Raw genomic sequence first — 19,729 nt, forward strand, 5'->3', positions numbered from 1 at the left:
ATGGTCCCTGTTTTGTGTTATGAGACTGCACGTTACCTGAACCACATTCTATGCAAACATTGCTTAGTGGTTTGTGAATGGATTGCAGTTCATCTGGTTTTCTGATTCAGGTTGGCACATTGACTAAGTGCTCAATACCAGAGGTCAGAAAACCAAACCTGTGGCTCTAAAAAAGCTCTAGAGAACATAAGAAGGAAAATTGAACAATATGCTGTGACAGTTAATGCCAAAGACCACAGAGAAATCTAGAAGGATGATAGACACATTACCTACCTCATGCTGAATGTTGCTGATGTCATCTAATGCGGTCACTAGCACTGACTTCATGGTATGCCGTTCCTTGGTGTGCTTCTTTGTTAGATGTAGCAGTGAGAATTTGCCATTATACTCGGAACTGCCTTGAGCTTCTTTATAAGGGTTCAAACGCTTGTCTGTTTTCTGATTTCAAGAACATAATTAAATCCCCAAGATTTATTGCAGAAATATTTTGAAAGCCTGAGTGATATTTGTCATGCCCATTTTAATAACTTTATATTTACAAAACAGTGATTGATGGAATGCTTGAATTAATCTCAGCCACTGGTAATCAATCGGGCCACATTCCAATCCATCATTATTTTGTCCCTGGCCTGGCAGTTCGGGCTGGACTGTTCCCATGAGAAGCCGGGTCAAGACTGATTTACAGATGGCTGGGTCCAAACTGAGGTGACATGGTGGGCAAAAAACAATGGATTGGAATGCGGGCTGAGTGATTGCCAGTGGCTGAGATTAATTTGAGCATTCCATCCATCACCTTGCTGTTTTTGCCTTTGATGCCCTAAGTGCGCAGGGTTTGCCCAAACGTGGGTCCCGGGCTCACTGTGCCACTGGAACCAAGCCATACCCGGCTGAACAGCCCTAACTAGGGCAAAACGTGTCCTAGGTTGATTGTATTCTGGGTCAGGGAGGACTTGGCTTGGCAGTTCAAGCTGGAATGTTTCCATGAGGAGCAGGTTTAAGACTGATATGCATATGGCTGGGTCTAAACTGAAGTGGCAATGTTGGCACACATTGATAAATTGGGATGTGTCCGATCGATTGCATGTGGCTAAGATTAGTTGAGCATTCCAAACCTCAACTTGTTGTATTTTTCATTTTAACCACTTGGCAGAACACTGATCCAGGAGAGATCTTCAACAAATGCTCATGAATTTAATCCCTGTCTGGCTACCGTTAGAAGCAGTAAAAGCCCGCTGCTTTGTTGTAGGTGAACCAATAATAATTTTGGTTGGATCTCGCTCCCCTCCATCCTTCCATGAAGGGAAATCTTTCTTCTTTTACCGAAGATGGCTGCTCTCTCTTCAGCAGGGAAATTGATATAGGACTTGAGGCTGGAGGTACGTCTACTCACTGAAAGCATAGTAGGGCTGTAAGCTCACTGTCAGCATTGAAAATGAAATGACAGACAACTGGAAGCTTAAGCCATGCTTAATCATTGAAAGTAAAGTAGGACTGTAGGCACACATGATAGGATCTCCATAGCCTCTAAGGAGAGGCCATCTTGTAATGGTAAGGGGTTATTATACACATACAGAGTTTCTACTGATCAAAGACTGCCAACTCACATCTCTCTGTATTCTAGGGAAGGTGTTTATAAAACTTGCTCTTGGAAGACCAACCCTATTCCGCTAACTATCTGTTGCAACCTAAACACAAGAAATACTGTTTAAAACAACAAAATTGGAATCTGGACCAGGAATAAGTGATACCCCAAAATTGCAAAATCTGCACAGACACCTGCTTGTGCTGAGACTATAATTACAAGTAATACTTTCTTTAGTACATAAGTTAATTTGGGGTACTGGGCTGATCACCACTCCATAGGGAAGAATCATATCAAATCACATATCTTCCAGAGTGAAGAACTCTGCTCGAAAGACATCCTGGGATCTCCTGTGATTAGATGTTATAATGTAAATGACTATTTCTCAAAGAACATAGGGGCTTGCCTATAGATATCTGTTAGACCTGGCATTTTTTGGTGTAATTACCCCTGACTTTTTGCCTCTACCTCCTCTATTTTCTGATTAATTTAAATGCTTTGGACACTTTGCCACTGCTAAACAGTGTCAAAGTGCAAGTGTTCCCTGTATAAAGTGTAATGGCGATTGATTGTCCATGATTGGTATGTTTGCCTTACTAGTAAAGTTCCTAGTAAAGTGCACTATGTGTGCCAGAGCTGGTAATGCAAATGCTACTAGTGGGCCTGCAGCACTAATTGTGATACCCACACAAGTAGCCTTAAAAAGAGAACTCAGGCCTGCCATTGCAGTGCCTGCGCGCAGTTTTATAAACTGCCATGTTGTTCTGACAAGTGCACTCACTTGCCAGACCTTACCTTTCCCTTTTTATGCACATCAGACACCCCTATGGTAGGTCCAGGGTACCCCCTGGGCAGGGTGCAGTGCATGTGAAAGGCAGGACATGTACTAAGGTGTGCTCTTGTCCTGACAGTGAAATAATCTCCATTTTGTTTTTCACTGTTGAAAGGCCAGCTTGCCCAGAATAAAATGGGAAGGCTGTGTAATATGTTTTCCAGCCTATCTTCCCAAAGTTTAAAGATGGAGAGGTGAAGTTTAGTATGCCTGAACTCACAATGTAATAACACATCTTTTTATGAAGATGGTTTTTGCATTGTGTGTTTATAAGCCACTCTTTTAGAAGTGGCTGGGTTTTTGTGGTCTAACATTTCTGTGCATCTCTGCCTGGTTGTGGATTGACTGTCTGGATTTGAGGGAATGTCTTGGCCCAGGGGAAGAGGTGAGACAGCAACAGGCTGACCTGCATCTGGAGTGTATGGGGAGGAGAGGCCCCTAGTAGTAAAGAGGCCTGGGTTGTTGCTATAAAACAATTGTCCCATCTCCTGCTGAGTGATTGAGAATTCAGAACACCACTAATCAAAGGAAGAAGGTGTCACTGGCAGGGAGGCACTCAGAACTGGTTTGAACAGGGGTCAGTGCCCCCTGAAACACAAAGACTTCAAAGCCATTGAGGGGTATAACTATGAGAGCTGAAGCCCCTGAACTTTGGAGAATGGCTTGCTCAAGATTGAACAAGACTGGAGCTACTTCGTGGTCAAGAGGAACCTTTGCCAAGGAAGAAACAACTGAAGAGACTGAAGGAAAGGACTGACCCTTGCTGTGCATTCTGGGGCTGGCCTTCAGTTTGCTGTTTTAACCAAGGAAAGGCTAAAGGGACTTTGCTGTTTGCTGTGTCCCCCTGCTTGAAAGGTCTTTGCTGTGCTGTGTCCTGAAGTAACTTATCCCCAAGGGCCCGAGGTGAGCTGGCTCCCTGTTGCGGAAACTCAGGAACACAAAAGTTTCCAAGAGAGTCTCAGCGACGCTGTGTGCATGTTCTTGTTGCAGCCTGAGACCCTCGTAAGGTGTGCCCTGTGATCGTGGCCACCTGGAGTCCAAGCAAGGATCAGCGACGCTATGTGCCTGTGCTTTTTGTAGCCTGAACCCTTTGTGAGGATTGTCCAGTTATCGTGTGCACCGGAATCCAAGTGAGTCTCATCGACACTGTGTGCGTGTGCTGTACACTGTGAGACCTTCATGAGGATTGCCTTGTCATCGTGCACCCGGAGTCCAAGTGATTCTCATTGACGCTGTGTGCGTGTGCTCTGTGCACCGTGAGATCTTCATGAGGATTGCCTTGTTAACATACACCCGGAGTTCAAGTGAGTCTCAGAGACGTGATCTCCGTGCAGCCTGAGACCTTCGTGTGGAGTGCCCAGTGATCATGCACCCGAAGCTCAAGGGAGTCTCAGCAACGCTGTGTGTGTGTGCCCGTTGGCAGCCTGAGATCTTTGTAGCAGTAGCAGCCCGGACAACAGATCCGGAGGAGCAGAGCCGCGGGCCCGAGCCGGCCGTTGCCAATTCACAAAGATTTAATCGGAGGCCCAGCCACTGGACGAGGAGAGGAGAGTGAGTTTGTTCCCCCCCAGGTAACGTTTGACGACTCCTGGGGCGGGGTGGGGACTTGGAGGGAGACGCTATCAGCCTCTCTCTCGTTCCGGCAGTGCGAGCCTCTGCTTCGGCTCGTATCGCGGCCCGTGTTGCCAAGGGAGTGGTGGGAGTACTGGGGCCGGAGTGCGGAGCTGCACTTTTAGATTACACAATACCCGTGTTGGGGGCAACTGTTGACAGAGGCTGACTACGAGTCAGGAAGAGTGGCGGAGAGACCAGCTAAGGCACCGTGATTGGTGCCGTAGTGTATTACGCCTTATTCCATTTCTGCATAATGGAGTACCTGACTGTCGTATTACACATTGCATCCTTTCTGCATAACAGAGTGCCTGATTAGTGTATGACACGTTGCATTATTGCTATATAATACACTACCTGATTGTCGTGTGACGCATTGCATTGTTTCAGCATAACAAACTACCCGATTGTCGTGTGACGCATTGCATTGTTTCTGCATAACAAACTACCTGATTAGTGTATTACGCATTGCATTATTCGTGCATAACGGACTACCTGATTAGTGTATTACGCATTGCCTTATTTCTGCATAACGACATACTTGGTGGTTGTATTACGCATTGCATTATTTTTAGGGGTGGCCGGAATTTGCGTAGTCGTGCTACGCAAAGCTCCGCGAAACGGTAAAAATCTCAGCGAATATGCAGAAATTCCGCGAACACGCGGAATTGCTTGTTCGGGATGCTTTTTTCCTGTTTGCGATTGCTGTTTGTGTGTTTGGGGGAAATATCTTGCGAACACGCATTTTGAGAACACGAACAAGCAAAAAATTCCGCAAAGCCGGTGAACGCAGAATTTTGGGCAATTCCGCGTTCTCCTTGAAACGTGAAATTACCCAAATTCAGCAAATTCCGCAAGTACAACGGAATTTACCGCCCAGGCCTAATTATTTTTACATTGCAAAGTGTCTGATTGCTGCGTTATGCATTGCAGTATTTTTACATTGCAAAGTGTCTGATTGCTGCATTACGCATTGCATTATTTTTACATCACAAAGTGTCGCAAAGTGTCTGAGTGCTGTGTTGCGCATTGTATTATTTTTACATTGCAAAAGTGCCTGATTCCAGCCTTACGAACTGTGTAACATGGTATTAGGATTACAGGGGAATGTTTAGAAGAGCTCATTAATATAGCCAGATCTTACAAGGGCTCGTGGCCTAACAACTGGCCAGGAGAAATAGTTCACATACTCATATGTTGGATTCAAATCATGTGGTCTTATCGTATTTCTTTTCATATAAAATATATCCTCTTCTTTATAAAACTCGTGTGGAGTCTATTTGTGTTGTCATCATTGGGTTGCTGTGAGTGTGGTTGCAAATACTTTACAGATTTGCCTTGAAGATAAGCCTGGCTACTCGTGCCAAGCTACCAAGCAGGGCTATCTCAAGAGGTGACCTTCTTTTCCCTGACGTGGAACCGCGGGTCCCTATTTGGCCTAAGGTACCTACCTCAGCCAACCAGGGATCCCGGGTTTAAAATTTGGTGGTCGCCGGTGTGGGATTTGAATGTGAATTTGTAAATTCACTCACAGTGATTGGTGTACATCACAAGTTTAGTGCAGACCATGGCGCAACAACGTATTGTGTTCTTAATTTGTTGGTTTTATTTTTTAGCAACCTTTAAGCCACACATCATTTCTCAGAGGAGTTAAGGAGCTAGTGAGGCTGCAGAATTAGTGTTCGACATTGAGGCATTGCTTACCTGCAAAGTTGATCAAATGAGGCAATTCTGCAGAGCTTTGGGATGTGCAATGAAAAGTAGTGCCAAGAAGGAGAAGCTGCAAATGGCCTTGAGGGCCTGGTGGGAAGCCAAAGGGGCTCAAGAGGCGGGTGATGTTGAGGTGGATGAGGATGACACAGGGAATGGATTCGGTCCACAGGATTTGCCAGTGGAGGGACCAGCTTCAGGGGCTGGTAGTAGCCATTCAGGGAGGAGTTTTTCACCAGAGGAGCTGGAGGAAAACCAAAGGGTCAGAGATCATGAGTTGGAGGTTTTAAAACTTAAAACTCAAGCAGAGGAGCAGAAGCTGCTCATTGAAAGTGAAAAGCGAACAGAGGAGAGCAGGAACGCTCTCGCCTTGGAAGAGAAAAAGATTCTCTTAGCTGAGTCATGAGTTAAGCTTGAGGGAGTTGGAAATGAATGTTAAACAGGCCGAGTCCAGTTCAAATGGTTACAGCACACAACCAGTGCCAGTGAGGAAGGTGTACGTTCCCAAAGTGCGAGAATACCTGAGGGGTGATGATATATATGCATGGTTCATGGCATATGAGATCGCACTGAGGATGAATGAGGTGCCTGAGAAGCATTGGGGGCGGGCCTATTGAAACAATTTGAGGCTTCTGGGAGGGATGTCTTACTCCCTTTAGAGAGGGCGGGAAGCCTGACCTACACCAATATGAAGGAGGCTTTATGCCTCAGGTATGGGCTCACTCCTGAACAGTATAGGTAGAAATTCAGGAAATCAAGAAACTGGAATCCAGTACTTGGGTAGAGGGTGTGAAATGAATGCGTACACGTGTGCACTGGATGGTTGGATGAAGGGCAGCAAGGCAACTGATTTTAAGAGCTTATGCGATTTAATTAGTTGGGCGCACTTGAGTAGTCTGTGTGTTTCAGAGCTGCGCCAGCATCTTCTGGACAGTAAGCTGACTGATCCCAGTAAGCTTGCTGAAGAGGTGGACCGCTGGACCAGTACTCGGGTCCACAAGGGGGTTGGAGCACCACTACCGCAGAAGGTGGGGACGGACAAGGGTAACCACAAGGGGTTCTCTAAATGGCCCCAAAGTAGTTCCCAGGTGAAAGGGTCCCAGTCCCCAAAGTCTAAGAGGTCCTGGCTCCATAAGGACAAGTGGGACAACCAAAGGTCCTCCTACTTGTTACTTCAGTAAAGAAGTGGGTCAATTTTCCCCTAAATGCCCCAAGAAGTCATCTGCACCCACTGGTGCTCCAGCACCAGGATTAGTGAGTGTAATGTTGTGGGAGGAATTGAGTCCTTGGAATGGGGAGGAGCATCGAGAGATGGTCCAGGAAATCTTTCTGCCTGAGAACACTAAGAAATACAGGCAGTGAGTGAACATCAATGGACGGAGGGTGGAGGCTCTGAGGTACACCGGAGGCAGTTTGACATCTGTCAGGTGTCAGTGGGTGTCTGAAGAGCAGGTAATTCCCGATGTGCTTCACCCTGTAGTTGCAGCAGACAACTCAGTGCGCCTCTGCAAGGTGACGCTGGTTCCCTTTGAGTGGGGGGGTCTCGGGTTCCTTGAAGGTCGTTGTTAGTCCGTCCATGCCTGTAGACTGTCTGCTGGGGAATAACCTGTAGAGTTCCCCCTGGAAGGAGGTGGAGCGCCAGGCGCATTTGGAGATGTTGGGTCTGCCTGAGTGGGCTTGTGTGACCACTCTGTCTATGGCAGCCAGTAAAGGTATTCAAGAGGACCTAGAGCCTGAAACAGTGGCCCAGGTACCTGCCATAAAGAGAAGAAGCAGGGGGCGCGGGGAACCAGCCCCCACAGTTCCCACGGTCCAGGAGGAGGCACCCTTTGAGGGGGATGCCCTGGAACCTACGGGGGAACAAGTGGCTGAACTGGGGGACCTACCTGAGCTGACTGAATGGCAGCATGAGGGAGGGCCCTCCAGGGAGGAATTCTGTGAGGAGCAGAAGAAGAGCCCTTCTCTTGTAGGTTTGCCGCAACAGGCAGCAAACCAGGCAGCAGGTGATCCGTCAAGATCACACTTGATTTACTGGGAGAATGATCTCCTGTACAGTGAGCCTAAGGTTGCTGAGCCTCGGTCAGCCCGTGCGCTGGTGGTACCCCAGGGCTTCAGAGCCTTCCTACTGGGGTTGGCTCAGGATGTACCTTTAGCAGGACATTTGGGGAAGGACAAGACCTTCAAGAGGCTTGTAATTCACTTTTACTGGCCTCAAATGCGCAAGAGTTACTCATTGCAGGACCTGTCAGACTTGCCAGGCAAGTGGGAAGAATAGAAGGAAGTGCAAGCTTTTCCTGTAGTCAGCACCCCCTTTGAGAGGGTGGGCATTGATATTGTGGGGCCTCTGGATCCCAAGACCGCCATGGGCAACAGGTTTGTCTTGGTGGACCATGCCACCTGGTACCCGGAAGCCATCCCTCTCCGAACAGTGACAGCCCCCGTGGTGGCCGTGCACTGATGGGGATTTTCTCCTGCGTGGGGTTCCCTAGAGAGCTGGTGCCCGACAGGGGTACTAATTTCTTATCTAGGTATGAAAAATCTCTGTGGAAGGAGTGCGGTGTAATCTATAAGTTCACCTCACCTTACCACCCCCAGGGTAATGGTCTGGTTGAGAGATTTAACCAGACCCTAAAGGGCATGATCAAGGGTCTTGAGGAACCCATGAGGCGTAAGTGGGACGTCCTCTTACCATGCCTGCTGTTTGCTTACAGGGAGGTGCCACAGAAGTCCTTAGGGTTCAGCCCCTTTGAGCTCCTGTATGGGCATCCTGTAAGAGGTCCCGTGAGTTTGGTGAAGGAGGGCTGGGAGAAGGCTCCTAGTAACCCCCCAGGATGTATATAGCTACATGCTGGCCTTTAGGAACCAAACTAGGCGTTTCAGGCAAGTCTCTCAGGTGAACCTGGAAGCCAACCAGGAAGAAATGAAACAGTGGTACGACCAGAATGCCACTCTGGTCGAGTTACAACCTGGGCAAAAGGTGTGGGTGATGGCACCAGTAGAGCCTTGCACACTCCAGGACAATTGGACTGGGCCTTATGAGGTGGTGGAGCGCAGGAGTGAAGGGACCTACCTGGTTGCCTTCCGGTCTCCTAGGAACCCTTTGAGGGTCCTCCATGTGAACCGCCTCAAACCACACTTTGAGAGGTTGGAGGTGACCATGCTCTTGGCTACAGATGACGGGGCGGAAGAGGAGAGTGAACCTCTTCCTGACCTCCTGTCAGCCAAGGAGAAGGATGGGTCAGTGGATGGGGTGAACCTCTCACCTACCCTGACCCTGGAACAGCAGAGGGACTGTCGCCAGATATTGGGTCAGTTTGCCTCCCTGTTCTCCCTGACCCCAGGAGTCACCCATTGGTGCATCCATGATGTGGACACTGGAGACAGTCTACCTGTAAAACAAACATTTTACAGAGTAGCTGATAAGATCAGGGCCAGCATCAAGGAGGAGGTTTCCAAGATGTCAGTGCTAAGGGTGATTGAACCATCCAGCAGTCCATGTGCCAAAAGCTGCTGCACCTGGTGCCACGCCAGAATTCCGGTTCTGTGTGGATTACCGTGGACTCTCACTAAGACTGACGCTCACCCCATTCCCAGAGCTGATGAGCTTGTGGATCGGCTGGGAGCTGGCCGGTACCTCAGTACATTTGACTCGACGTCGTGGTACTGGCAGATTGCCTTGACTGAGGGGCCCAAGGAGAGGTCAGTGTTCTCAATGCCAGAGGGGCACTCCCAGTTCAGGGTTACGCCCTTTGGGTTGAAGAACGCACCTGCCACCTTCCAGAAACTGGTTAACCAGGTGTTGAGTGGGCTGGAGGAATTCGGCGCCACCTACCTGGATGACATTGCTGTGTTCAGCTCCAGTTGGGAAGAACATTTGCAACACCTCTATGAAGTGTTGAAGGCCTTGTAGAGGGCAGGCCTAATGATCAAAGCAAGTAATTGCCAGGGTTCTGTGGTGTACTTAGGACATACCATACCATTCTGGCTTGGGAACCCCCCAAGACCCAGACAGGAGTGAGGGCCTTTCTAGGACTCACTGGGTATTACAGGTGGTTCTTGAAGGGGTATGGCACCATTGTTGCACCCTTGACAGAACTGACATCTAAGAAACAGCCCAAGAAGGTGATCTGGACTGATGCCTGCCAGACCGCTTTTGATGCCCTGAAGACTGCCATGTGCACGGCGCCCGTGCTTAAGGCGCCTGATTTCTCCAAAGAATTTGTGGTGCAGACAGATGCTTCAGGGCATGGTGTGGGAGCCGTGCTCTCACAACTGAATGATGAGGGCTTGGACCAACCCATAGCTTTCATTAGCAGGAGGCTACTTCCTAGGGAACAGAGGTGGAGTGCAATTGAGAGGGAAGCTTTTGCTGTGGTCTGGGCGCTGAAGAAGTTTAGGCCTTACTTGTTTGGGACTCACTTCTTGGTTCAGACAGACCACAGGCCCCTCAGATGGTTGATGCAGATGAGGGGTGAGAACCCAAAACTGTTGAGGTGGTCCATCTCCCTACAGGGAATGGACTTTACGGTAGAACACTGCCATGGACCAGAACACGCCAATGCTGACGGTCTATCCAGATTTTTCTGCCTCAGTGATGAGAACTCCCATGAGGGTGGGTAGTTCCCCCCACTTTTTGGCTGGAGGGGGCATGTGTTAGACCTGGCATTTCTTGGCGTGATTACCCCTGACTTTTTGCCTCTACCGCCTCCATTTTTTGATTAACTTAAATGCTTTGGACACTTTGCCATTGCTAAACAGTGTCAAAGTGCAAGTGCTCCCTGTTTAAAGTGTAATGGTGATTGGTTGTCCATGATTGGTATGTTTGCCTTACTAGTAAAGTCCCTAGTAAAGTGCACTATGTGTGCCAGGGCTGGTAATGCAAATGCTACTAGTGGGCCTGTAGCACTAATTGTGCCACCCACACAAGTAGCCTTAAAAAGGGAACTCGGGCCTGCCATTGCAGTGCCTGCGCACAGTTTGTTAAACTGCCATGTTGTTCTGACAAGTGCACCCACTTGCCAGACCTTACCCTTCCCTTTCTATGCACATCAAACAACCCTATGGTAGGTCCAGGGTACCCCCTGGGCAGGGTGCATTGCATGTGAAAGGTAGGATATGTACTAAGGTGTGAACTATGTCCTGACAGAGAAATAATCTCCATTTCGTTTTTCACTGTTGAAAGGCCATCTTACCCATAGAATAGAATGGGAAGGCTGTGTAATATGTTTTCCAGCCTATCTTCCCAAAGGCTAAAGATGGAGAGGTGATAGTTTACCTGAACTCACAATGAAAAACTCATGTCAATAATGACAAACTGCAGCTACAGATTTTCTTGGAGTTGACACCTACCTGGTTATTTAAATAATGTGTTGTCATTGTTACCCTAATGGTATCATAAACATGTGTTTGTGAAAGAAAGAGCATCTTCTAACAAGCATTTGCAATGCAATAGGTCTCGCATTTGTTAAAGTTAGAGCTATTGGCGTTAAAAATGACAATGTTTTTTACTTTTGTTTTTTTATTTGCACTGGAGTAAATATATTTGTATAGCTCTATTGCCATTGGTATAACAAAGCAAAATTAAAAAAACATTGTCATTTTCAAGGCCAACAGCTTTGTCTTTAACAAATTTGTGAAATATTCTGAGGTTGACACAATGGGGTCCGCTTGGTAGCAATGAACTCATAAAATGCAAAATAAACAGTTTGTATTACGTGCTGTTACTTAATTCCATATGCGTTCACACAATGAAGGCTTATGCTGGATTTCTACACAGTATGATAGATATACTTACTTTACAGAGACCCAAAGTCTTGAGAGCTAAAAACTGTTTAACATCTCTGATTATGTGTAAAGCAACGCTTGGTGTTACACTGCAGGGTGCTTTTGTTATTCCTGATCGGTTGGAATGTGTGCATGCCAAGGTAATTGTTTGGACCAGGCTCCTTTTTGACTGCAGTCAGAATACCACTTGCACGTGACTGTCCGTAAAGTGAGGCATTATGCAGCAGTTTGTGGCAAAAAGGAAATTAAGAGCCCTCTGATCTGCAGCTGCCTACGGGGAAGTACCATGTAAATTGATACTTGTGCAGCTCACTACTCACCCGCAAGGGTCTCAAGGTGCTTGTACGAATACCGCTGTGGAACCCATCATGGCTTTCCCTGTGAGGTGTCCACTCCTGGGCACCCCCAAGGTGGAGGCCAGGCATCCTTAGCGGTGTGGGGGCCATTGTGGAGATTAAGCAAGCTATTGCCCAGAGTTGCAGAGTGGACACTGCTACCGCGCCCAAGCTTTGGACACACTGCATGGGGACACAGGCAGGACAGTTGGCTGGGGATGACACGGACCACATTTCTTTCTCCAGTGTAGCTACGGAAATCGGATTCCTGCTGCTGTCTGCTCTAGTCCATCACTGGCTGTTTGTTATACCTGCTGCTCAGCCAGTGTGAATGATGGTGTGCATGGTGATGATGCCTGGATGTGGAGAGTCAGTTAGAGTATGGGCAGAGCGGTATACAACCTTTACAACGCAACTTTTACAACGCACTACACTTACAACGCATTTTTTACAATGCAACATCCACTACAACGCATTCCATTACAACGCAGGACACTACAACGCATTTTTAAAAACTACCTTTACAACGCATTCCATTACAACGCATACTACCTTTACAACGCATACCATTACAGCGCATATTATTACATTAAAACCCCTACACTATCCAACACTTACCCTACTGTTGCACCCCCTGGAGTTAGAATAGTAATTTTTACCCCTATACTATCCAACACTTGCCCTACTGTTGCACCCCCTGGAGTTAGAATAGTAATTTTTACCCCTATACTATCCAACACTTGCCCTACTGTTGCACCCCCTGGAGTTAGAATAGTAATTTTTACCCCTATACTATCCAACACTTGCCCTACTGTTGCACCCCCTGGAGTTAGAATAGTAATTTTTACCCCTATACTATCCAACACTTGCCCTACTGTTGCACCCCCTGGAGTTAGAATAGTAATTTTTACCCCTATACTATCCAACACTTGCCCTACTGTTGCACCCCCTGGAGTTAGAATAGGAATTTTTACCCCTATACTATCCAACACTTGCCCTACTGTTGCACCCCCTGGAGTTAGAATAGTAATTTTTACCCCTATACTATCCAACACTTACCCTACTGTTGCACCCCCTGGAGTTAGAATAGTAATTTTTACCCCTATACTATCCAACACTTACCCTACTGTTGCACCCCCTGGAGTTAGAATTGTAATTTTTACCCCTATACTATCCAACACTTACCCTACTGTTGCACCCCCTGGAGTTAGAATAGTAATTTTTACCCCTATACTATCCAACACTTGCCCTACTGTTGCACCCCCTGGAGTTAGAAATAGTAATTTTTACCCCTATACTATCCAACACTTGCCCTACTGTTGCACCCCCTGGAGTTAGAATAGTAATTTTTACCCCTATACTATCCAACACTTACCCTACTGTTGCACCCCCTGGAGTAAGAATAGTAATTTTTACCCCTATACTATCCAATACTTACCTTAAATCCAATGCAATATTATGCGTTGTAATGGTATGCGTTGTAAAGGTAGTATGCGTTGTAATGGAATGCGTTATAAAGGTAGTTTTTAAAAATGCGTTGTAGTGTCCTGCGTTGTAATGGAATGCGTTGTAGTGGATTTTGCGTTGTAAAAAATGCGTTGTAAGTGCATGCGTTGTAAAAGTGTGCGTTGTAACGACATACATCCGGCAGAGCAGCAGGAAGGCTGCTCCTGGTGGGGCTCTACTTCTTAACATCTTCCTTGAATAAAACTATCTGCTTAATACATGGACTACGTGACATCCTCATTACTACACTGTTACAATAAAAAGCGCTTCAAGGGCCATGGGGGTTATTTATGCTGAACAAACACATCTATTAATATGTTAAGACATACTCTGTGATTTACGTAAGTTGAGTATTTTCACATCTTCTTTTTAATTGGGTCGGTTGTGTTGTTACAGTTTCTATTCAGCAGCACTTTTATCTGATACATCTGTGTTTTTTTGCACTATCCGTTTAATCTTCTCTCAGAGCACCAGAATTGTATTTACAGTTGTCCTAACCATAGAGTCAGCAATGGCGGCCACCGCCCGGTCACGACTGCATGTCCATTAATGTAATAGCGCGGCACCCGGAGGGGTGAGGGGTGGGGGGGTGGGCAGCAGGTGCCATTGTTGACTTTAAGCCTGTGTAGTTAATTTATTTATTTTTTTAAAACTACGTTTTGGTGCGGCCGGTCTTGAGTGCATGCCCATGTTAATGTACAAGAGGGCGCCTGGAGGCGTGAGGGGACTGCGGGCGGCATTGTTGACGTTGCGCCTGTGTCATTCATTTTTCTTTTTTTTAAAAACAAAGTTTTGGTGCAACCCGGTCATGACTGCATGCTCATGTTAATAAAAAAAGATGGCGCCACGCTGAAATTTAAAGCGCAGTGACCGGAGACGGAAGGGGGCTGCGAGCGCCAGGTGACATTGTTGACTTTGCGCCTGTGACGTTAATTTATATTTTAAAAGCAAAGTTTTGGTGCGGAGTGCACAACAAAAGAAAGGCGAGAGTGCGTAATGTTAAAGCGCATCGCGAAACAAAAAGAAAGAAGTAGTTCCCAAAGAACACACAACACTTATGAGTGTAAGTAAACTGTACTTTACCGGTGCTCCTTGGGTAAAACCGGAAATAATGTATCAGCGCAGGAACAAATAAGGCGCCAGGAAACAAAAGCGATGCTGGAGTACACCAATTGCAACAGCAGGAGGGATTACACTCAGAATGAGTGATTACCGCAGGTCTTTGTTGTATATACATGTTGTTTTCTTTTGAACGTCTGGGTTCACGGCGCAATCATGATGTTCTAGAATAGAACATCTGATCGAGCCTGTGAGTCAAGACAAATTGTTGAGGGGAGCCGACAGCAGCAGGAAGACGTGTATCGGGTGGTGCTTCCAATTTATGGAATAAACCTGCTTTTCATTTATTCGACTGGCTACTTTCCTACTTTACAGTCTTGCAGACAATGCATGCACACTGATGCTCGACCTAAAAATAAGACATATGATTCCAGTTAAATACTATACACTGGAAGCAAGAGGCACACCCTCATCTCACCATCTAGGCCAATTCATTCACTAATCAAGTTTTGGCCAACTTCTATCCAGGGAGGAAATAGTCTCTAACTCTGGGTTCCAAATTCCTGCAATTGTCTTGCGTGTTCTACTTCTTACCACAGCTGTATTAAGAGTAAGACAAGAGTATACGCTCAGGATAACTGAAATCCTCCTGTGATGGACCACCACATCTTATTCTACATGTATGATTCAAAGATGCACAAATGAACCTATGATCATATGAATGATTTCAACAAATAGTCACTGAGATCCATTCACAAAGCGTTTTCCCTGTGCAATGTGATTTGTCCTGAAAATGCAGGCATGAGACGGGAGTAAGTGGTACCTAGATGTAGAAAAAATACCCTTATTATATATTCCTTCAAGAGAACTGCTGTATTCTATCCAACCCCTTTTGTCTGTTTCGAAGCTGCTCAGGCCCTCGCTCTGGGCGAATACCGGGACAGTGTACTTCCATACCATGGTAAAACCGCGAGGTGCGGTGATAGATTTACAGCATGGGCATTTAACAGGGTCAGAATGAAGCCCTTGCATATGTTTTTATTTCTGCTGTGCTCTGTATTCGGAATACAGCTATCATTAAAGAACTATCACTAGACTCGTATAGGGAGATAACAGTCTCCATGTATGGTACGCAGAGTACCGCCTTGGCTGCTGTATTACTGTCAGTGTAAATGGAGATGAGCTAGATTTAGTACCATTACCGAAGACTCCACTCCAAGCCCTCTGCCTTCTCCCTTAGCAACAATCCTAATAGGAGGCTATTGGAAGGCTGAGGGAGCGACTGGTGTCCACCCTGTAATGGTGCAAGGGGTAGAAGTGTGATTGCCACTACCACAAGCCTTTTTGTGAGCCAACATCTACTCTCACCTTTCACAAGCACCGGTTTACAATAGCATTGACTGTAACTGCAGTTTACTCCAGACCATCATACCCCCCTCATTAAAAAAAGTCAAAGCTGAGTACTGTACCTGCTCCAGGGTGGACTGGGAAAAGCTGTACTCCTCCAGGTTAAACGTCCGCTTAACTTTAGGGGAAAAAAACGTGACAAGACACAAGTTACAGAGTGAAAGCACTGACAGACCCACAACATATGATGTCTGATTTCAGGCAAGCCCATTAAAAAAGCAGAAGTTGCTTTTAAACAATAGAACTAGGATGTTATTTTTACAGTGCAGGACTAGTTTTTGGAAGCAGGCAAACGCTAACAAAGAGTACATATGTGGTTACAGGGCACATCAGCAACTTTCTATTCAAATTTCTTCTCAGTCCGAGAGTAACCCGAGACCAGGCCCATCCCTTCTCTGACTTCAAACCGTGCACCACTGTTGTCGGCCATAACTCTCACCTTTGCTCTGGTCTTGCACAGCTATATACCCGCCGTTGGTGCTTTGATCTTAGGCACCAGCTTTTATTTAAACAATTAGTAACTAGGGGCCTACTTATTGGATTTTTTTTGTTCTGGTGTTAAATTATTATGATTCATTTTTCTATGTTTCTAAATTCATGTGGGCTTTTTCCTGTGGAGTGCTTTCACGTCATCACTGTCTGGGTGCTGCACACATACTTTACAAATTGCCTCTAAGTTAAACTTGACTGCTTTTGTGGCAGGCTACCAGAGGGTTAAGCACAGTTTAATTTATTGACCTTTGTGGTTGTTGCTTGAGAAGGATCTTCAACCCCCTTAATCAAGTCTAATTTCCTGCAATTGACCATTATATTTAGATCGATTTTAATGGTTGTGGGGGTGGGAAAATAGATTGATTAGAATACCTGCAGCCTTTGTAAACAATATTTGAGGTCTAGCAGTAGCGTCTCATGTTTGGTGATTGGTGGCTGGTGCGGAGGAAGCCAACAGGTGAAAAATGATTCTCCTTGCTGGGGGGAGTTGAATTCCGCTGAATGTTTTCCTCAGCTCAGAATAAAAGCATAATGAAAGAGTTGATAACTAAAGGGTCAACTACATATGAGAGAAGAGGATGAAAGGGCAGGATTTCCTATTCTTTATTTGGCTTTGCTTAGGTAAGATTCACAAAACATTCAAATAAATCGTATCATCCATGTAATAAAACAATACACAGTGCAAACAGTACAAAGTGTAAATTCAGCATTAAAACCATCGACCGAATAAAATAATTTAATTAATAACTATATGGCATCTCTGTTTTTATTTTTATTGCAGGTTCAGAAATGGAAAATTAGAATTCATCCATAATCATGTATTAAACTCTTCCATCTTAAATTATAATCAAAGAAAAATAGAATAGAAAATAGAAGGAGCAGATTCATTCATAATCATGCTCTGGACTATTATAATTCTCAAGAAGCTAATACAAAATGCAAAATAATTTACAATGCTATCAACAACTATTCCATCTTGCCTCATAACTTTCACAGAACAAAAATGCATGCTAGACCTATGCAAAACCAAAAAGATTTCGCTAGATACAGTGAAAAAAAGGACACAGAGACCGACACACTCCATTAACGTGAATAAAAAAAAATAACTGAGGTCTGTCAAGTAAAAAAAAAAGGTCTGTTGTAAGGCAGCCATAAATGATGTATCAGATCATGCGAAAATGACTGCCTCAACTACAACCATTTTAACAAAGGCACATCACGTTTTATCAAATGTATTAAAATCACCAACCCGTTTGGCGTACATTTTCACTTTTTTTGTGGACAACATCCAGTTTACCCTTTCAATGATTGAAAACCGGAGGGCTGACTGCCAATGGTCTGTAATGACGGATCTTACAATCAGAATAGTGATAAGCCAGGCCCTCCTTGCCCACTTTGAAGGCAGGCCAAAATGCCTGTTGCTTTCCATTAAAACTGCCCACGCATCTGGTGGGTTTACCTTTTGTAGGTAACTGTAGATAGCTGCTAACACAATTTCCCAATCGACCCGAAATGCTTTGCATGTCCAAATCTTGTACAGCCAGGTTCCAACCTCCCCACATCTTGGGCAGGGTGATGGAATATCAGAGTTACTTGTATTTAGAAACACGGGTGTATAGTATACCTGCCACTGTGCAAATAGCTGCATACTTTTAACATTACCCCCAGTTACGCAGTGGGGTTCAAATGGCTAACCTCCTCCCAATGTTGGGGTCTAATCTGAGCAGCAGTTTCCCTTTGCCACTTTATAACTATTGATTCATGTACAGCAATTTCAGGAGCCCTTTTAGTGTGCAGAAAGGAGATCCACTAACTATCTTAAACCTTAAAAGCTTGTTTAAAAAAATGTGGTTGCTGGTCCGCAATTACTCTTGATTATTCTAATTCTTTTGCATCTTCTTTAAAGCGCTAAGCAACTGATTGAGTGCAAATTGATACCACGCTCCTCGCCCTTTTATTTTTTTCTGTATGACATCTTGGGTAGCGAGCTTACAATTAAAAACCCAGCAGCCTTCTTTAGCCAGTCCTACCGCCTCCCAATGTTGGAGGTCCCTTTTTAGGTCGAGCCTAGAGTCAGCACGCATGCGCTGCTCTGAGAGACTTGCTATATTGGAGTATGGACTTGAAGCCCCGCCCACTCTCCACCCATATTTTTCATTGGCTTCTATCTTTGTCCTTCACAAATATAGGCTTTTTTCAGTAATCAGCTTGTTAGTTCCTCCTTAGTACCGCCTTGTCTTCATTTGTAACCTTCCATGGCTACTAGTCTTTTTACTTCGGTTGTTGCACGATACATGTTCTTAAGTCTGTAAGCACTCTTTTCTTTAATGAGTTTCTCTTAGTGCAGGCAAAACTTGCATTTCTTACACTCTGCGCACTATTCACACTTTTACTTTCAGAGCAGCCGGGGCACTGTTGGGCGCTTGTTTGCAATGCCATAGGCCTCACATTTAAATGCGAGACCTATGGCATTGCAAATATTTTCTTTTGGTTTCTTATGCTTCCTGTCACTTATTTTCTCCGCTGGTCGGAGTCAAATCGAGGGATTGGCTCCAGTTTTTATGATTCGGCTTAGCCTGGTTTTGTTGCGTTGGCTTTTTTTTCTCGGAGTGATTGACTGGGAGTCAGAAGAACACGCCGGATGTTAGCATGATCCATGAGCTCAGGAGTCTCTGGAAGAAGTTTCGGGCCTCGGGTCTGATTTGCCCGGAGATGGGTTTGGAAGTCGACTCGGCGCCCAGTAACCATATCTATCGAGCCCTCGAGGGCTCGCGACTGTCGGGTTTCATCAGGGCCCTCCTGGTCCTCACCATATGCTGTGCAAAGGCGCAGGAGCTGAGCCTGCACGGGAGGAGCGTGTGCAAATCAGCAGGGTAGGTCAATATACACGTTGTGGGCGAAGAGGGGATATGTTGTATATTATGTATTGAACTTGCAAATGGCTTTCTGTGTGCTGGGCGGTCAGGATGGCTGTATACTTAATTGGGCTTGCATAGATAGGGAGAAAAGTTCATATTCTGTTCTTCTCCGTTCAATGTGCATAGAAGTCGTTACGCTTGGTGTCAAATGAGAGCTATGTTTGCTGAGTGTGCACAACTAGTGCCCTTGATCTTGACACACCTTATGCAGGGGGTCAGTGTACTGAATATGTGGCAGGGTCAGTATACTGAGGGGCATATTCTCAAGGAGCTATCACCGAGTTATCAGCACTTTATTGCAGCCAAAGTCACGATAAATGTACCGCCCCATTCACAAGCTGGTGCTAACAGCCCATATCACCAGTTTTCTGGCGATAGCATCCTAAAAAAACATCGCCACGGATGACGCCGGCAACTATCGTTAATGAGATGCAGAGTAGGCGTTCCCGAGCAAAAAGCTGCAACAACACCACTCCATAACATTCTCAACGAC

At 45.8% G+C, this 19,729-nt stretch overlaps 1 protein-coding gene across 5 annotated transcripts in view; it reads right to left on the reverse strand.

Moving 5' to 3' along the window:
• LOC146810317 (ATP-binding cassette sub-family A member 10-like) overlaps positions 1-19,729 on the reverse strand; it is a 1,555,322-nt gene that overhangs the window by 22,572 nt on the left and 1,513,021 nt on the right. For all 5 annotated transcript variants that reach the window (XM_085617313.1, XM_085617310.1, XM_085617311.1 and 2 more), the window contains one exon: positions 15,889-15,944. In XM_085617313.1, coding sequence (XP_085473439.1) covers positions 15,889-15,944 — 56 coding nt within the window. The remainder of the gene's footprint in view (positions 1-15,888; positions 15,945-19,729) is intronic.

The sequence above is a fragment of the Triturus cristatus genome, chromosome 7, assembly GCF_964204655.1.
Source record: "Triturus cristatus chromosome 7, aTriCri1.1, whole genome shotgun sequence".
NCBI classification, from domain to species: domain Eukaryota; kingdom Metazoa; phylum Chordata; class Amphibia; order Caudata; family Salamandridae; genus Triturus; species Triturus cristatus.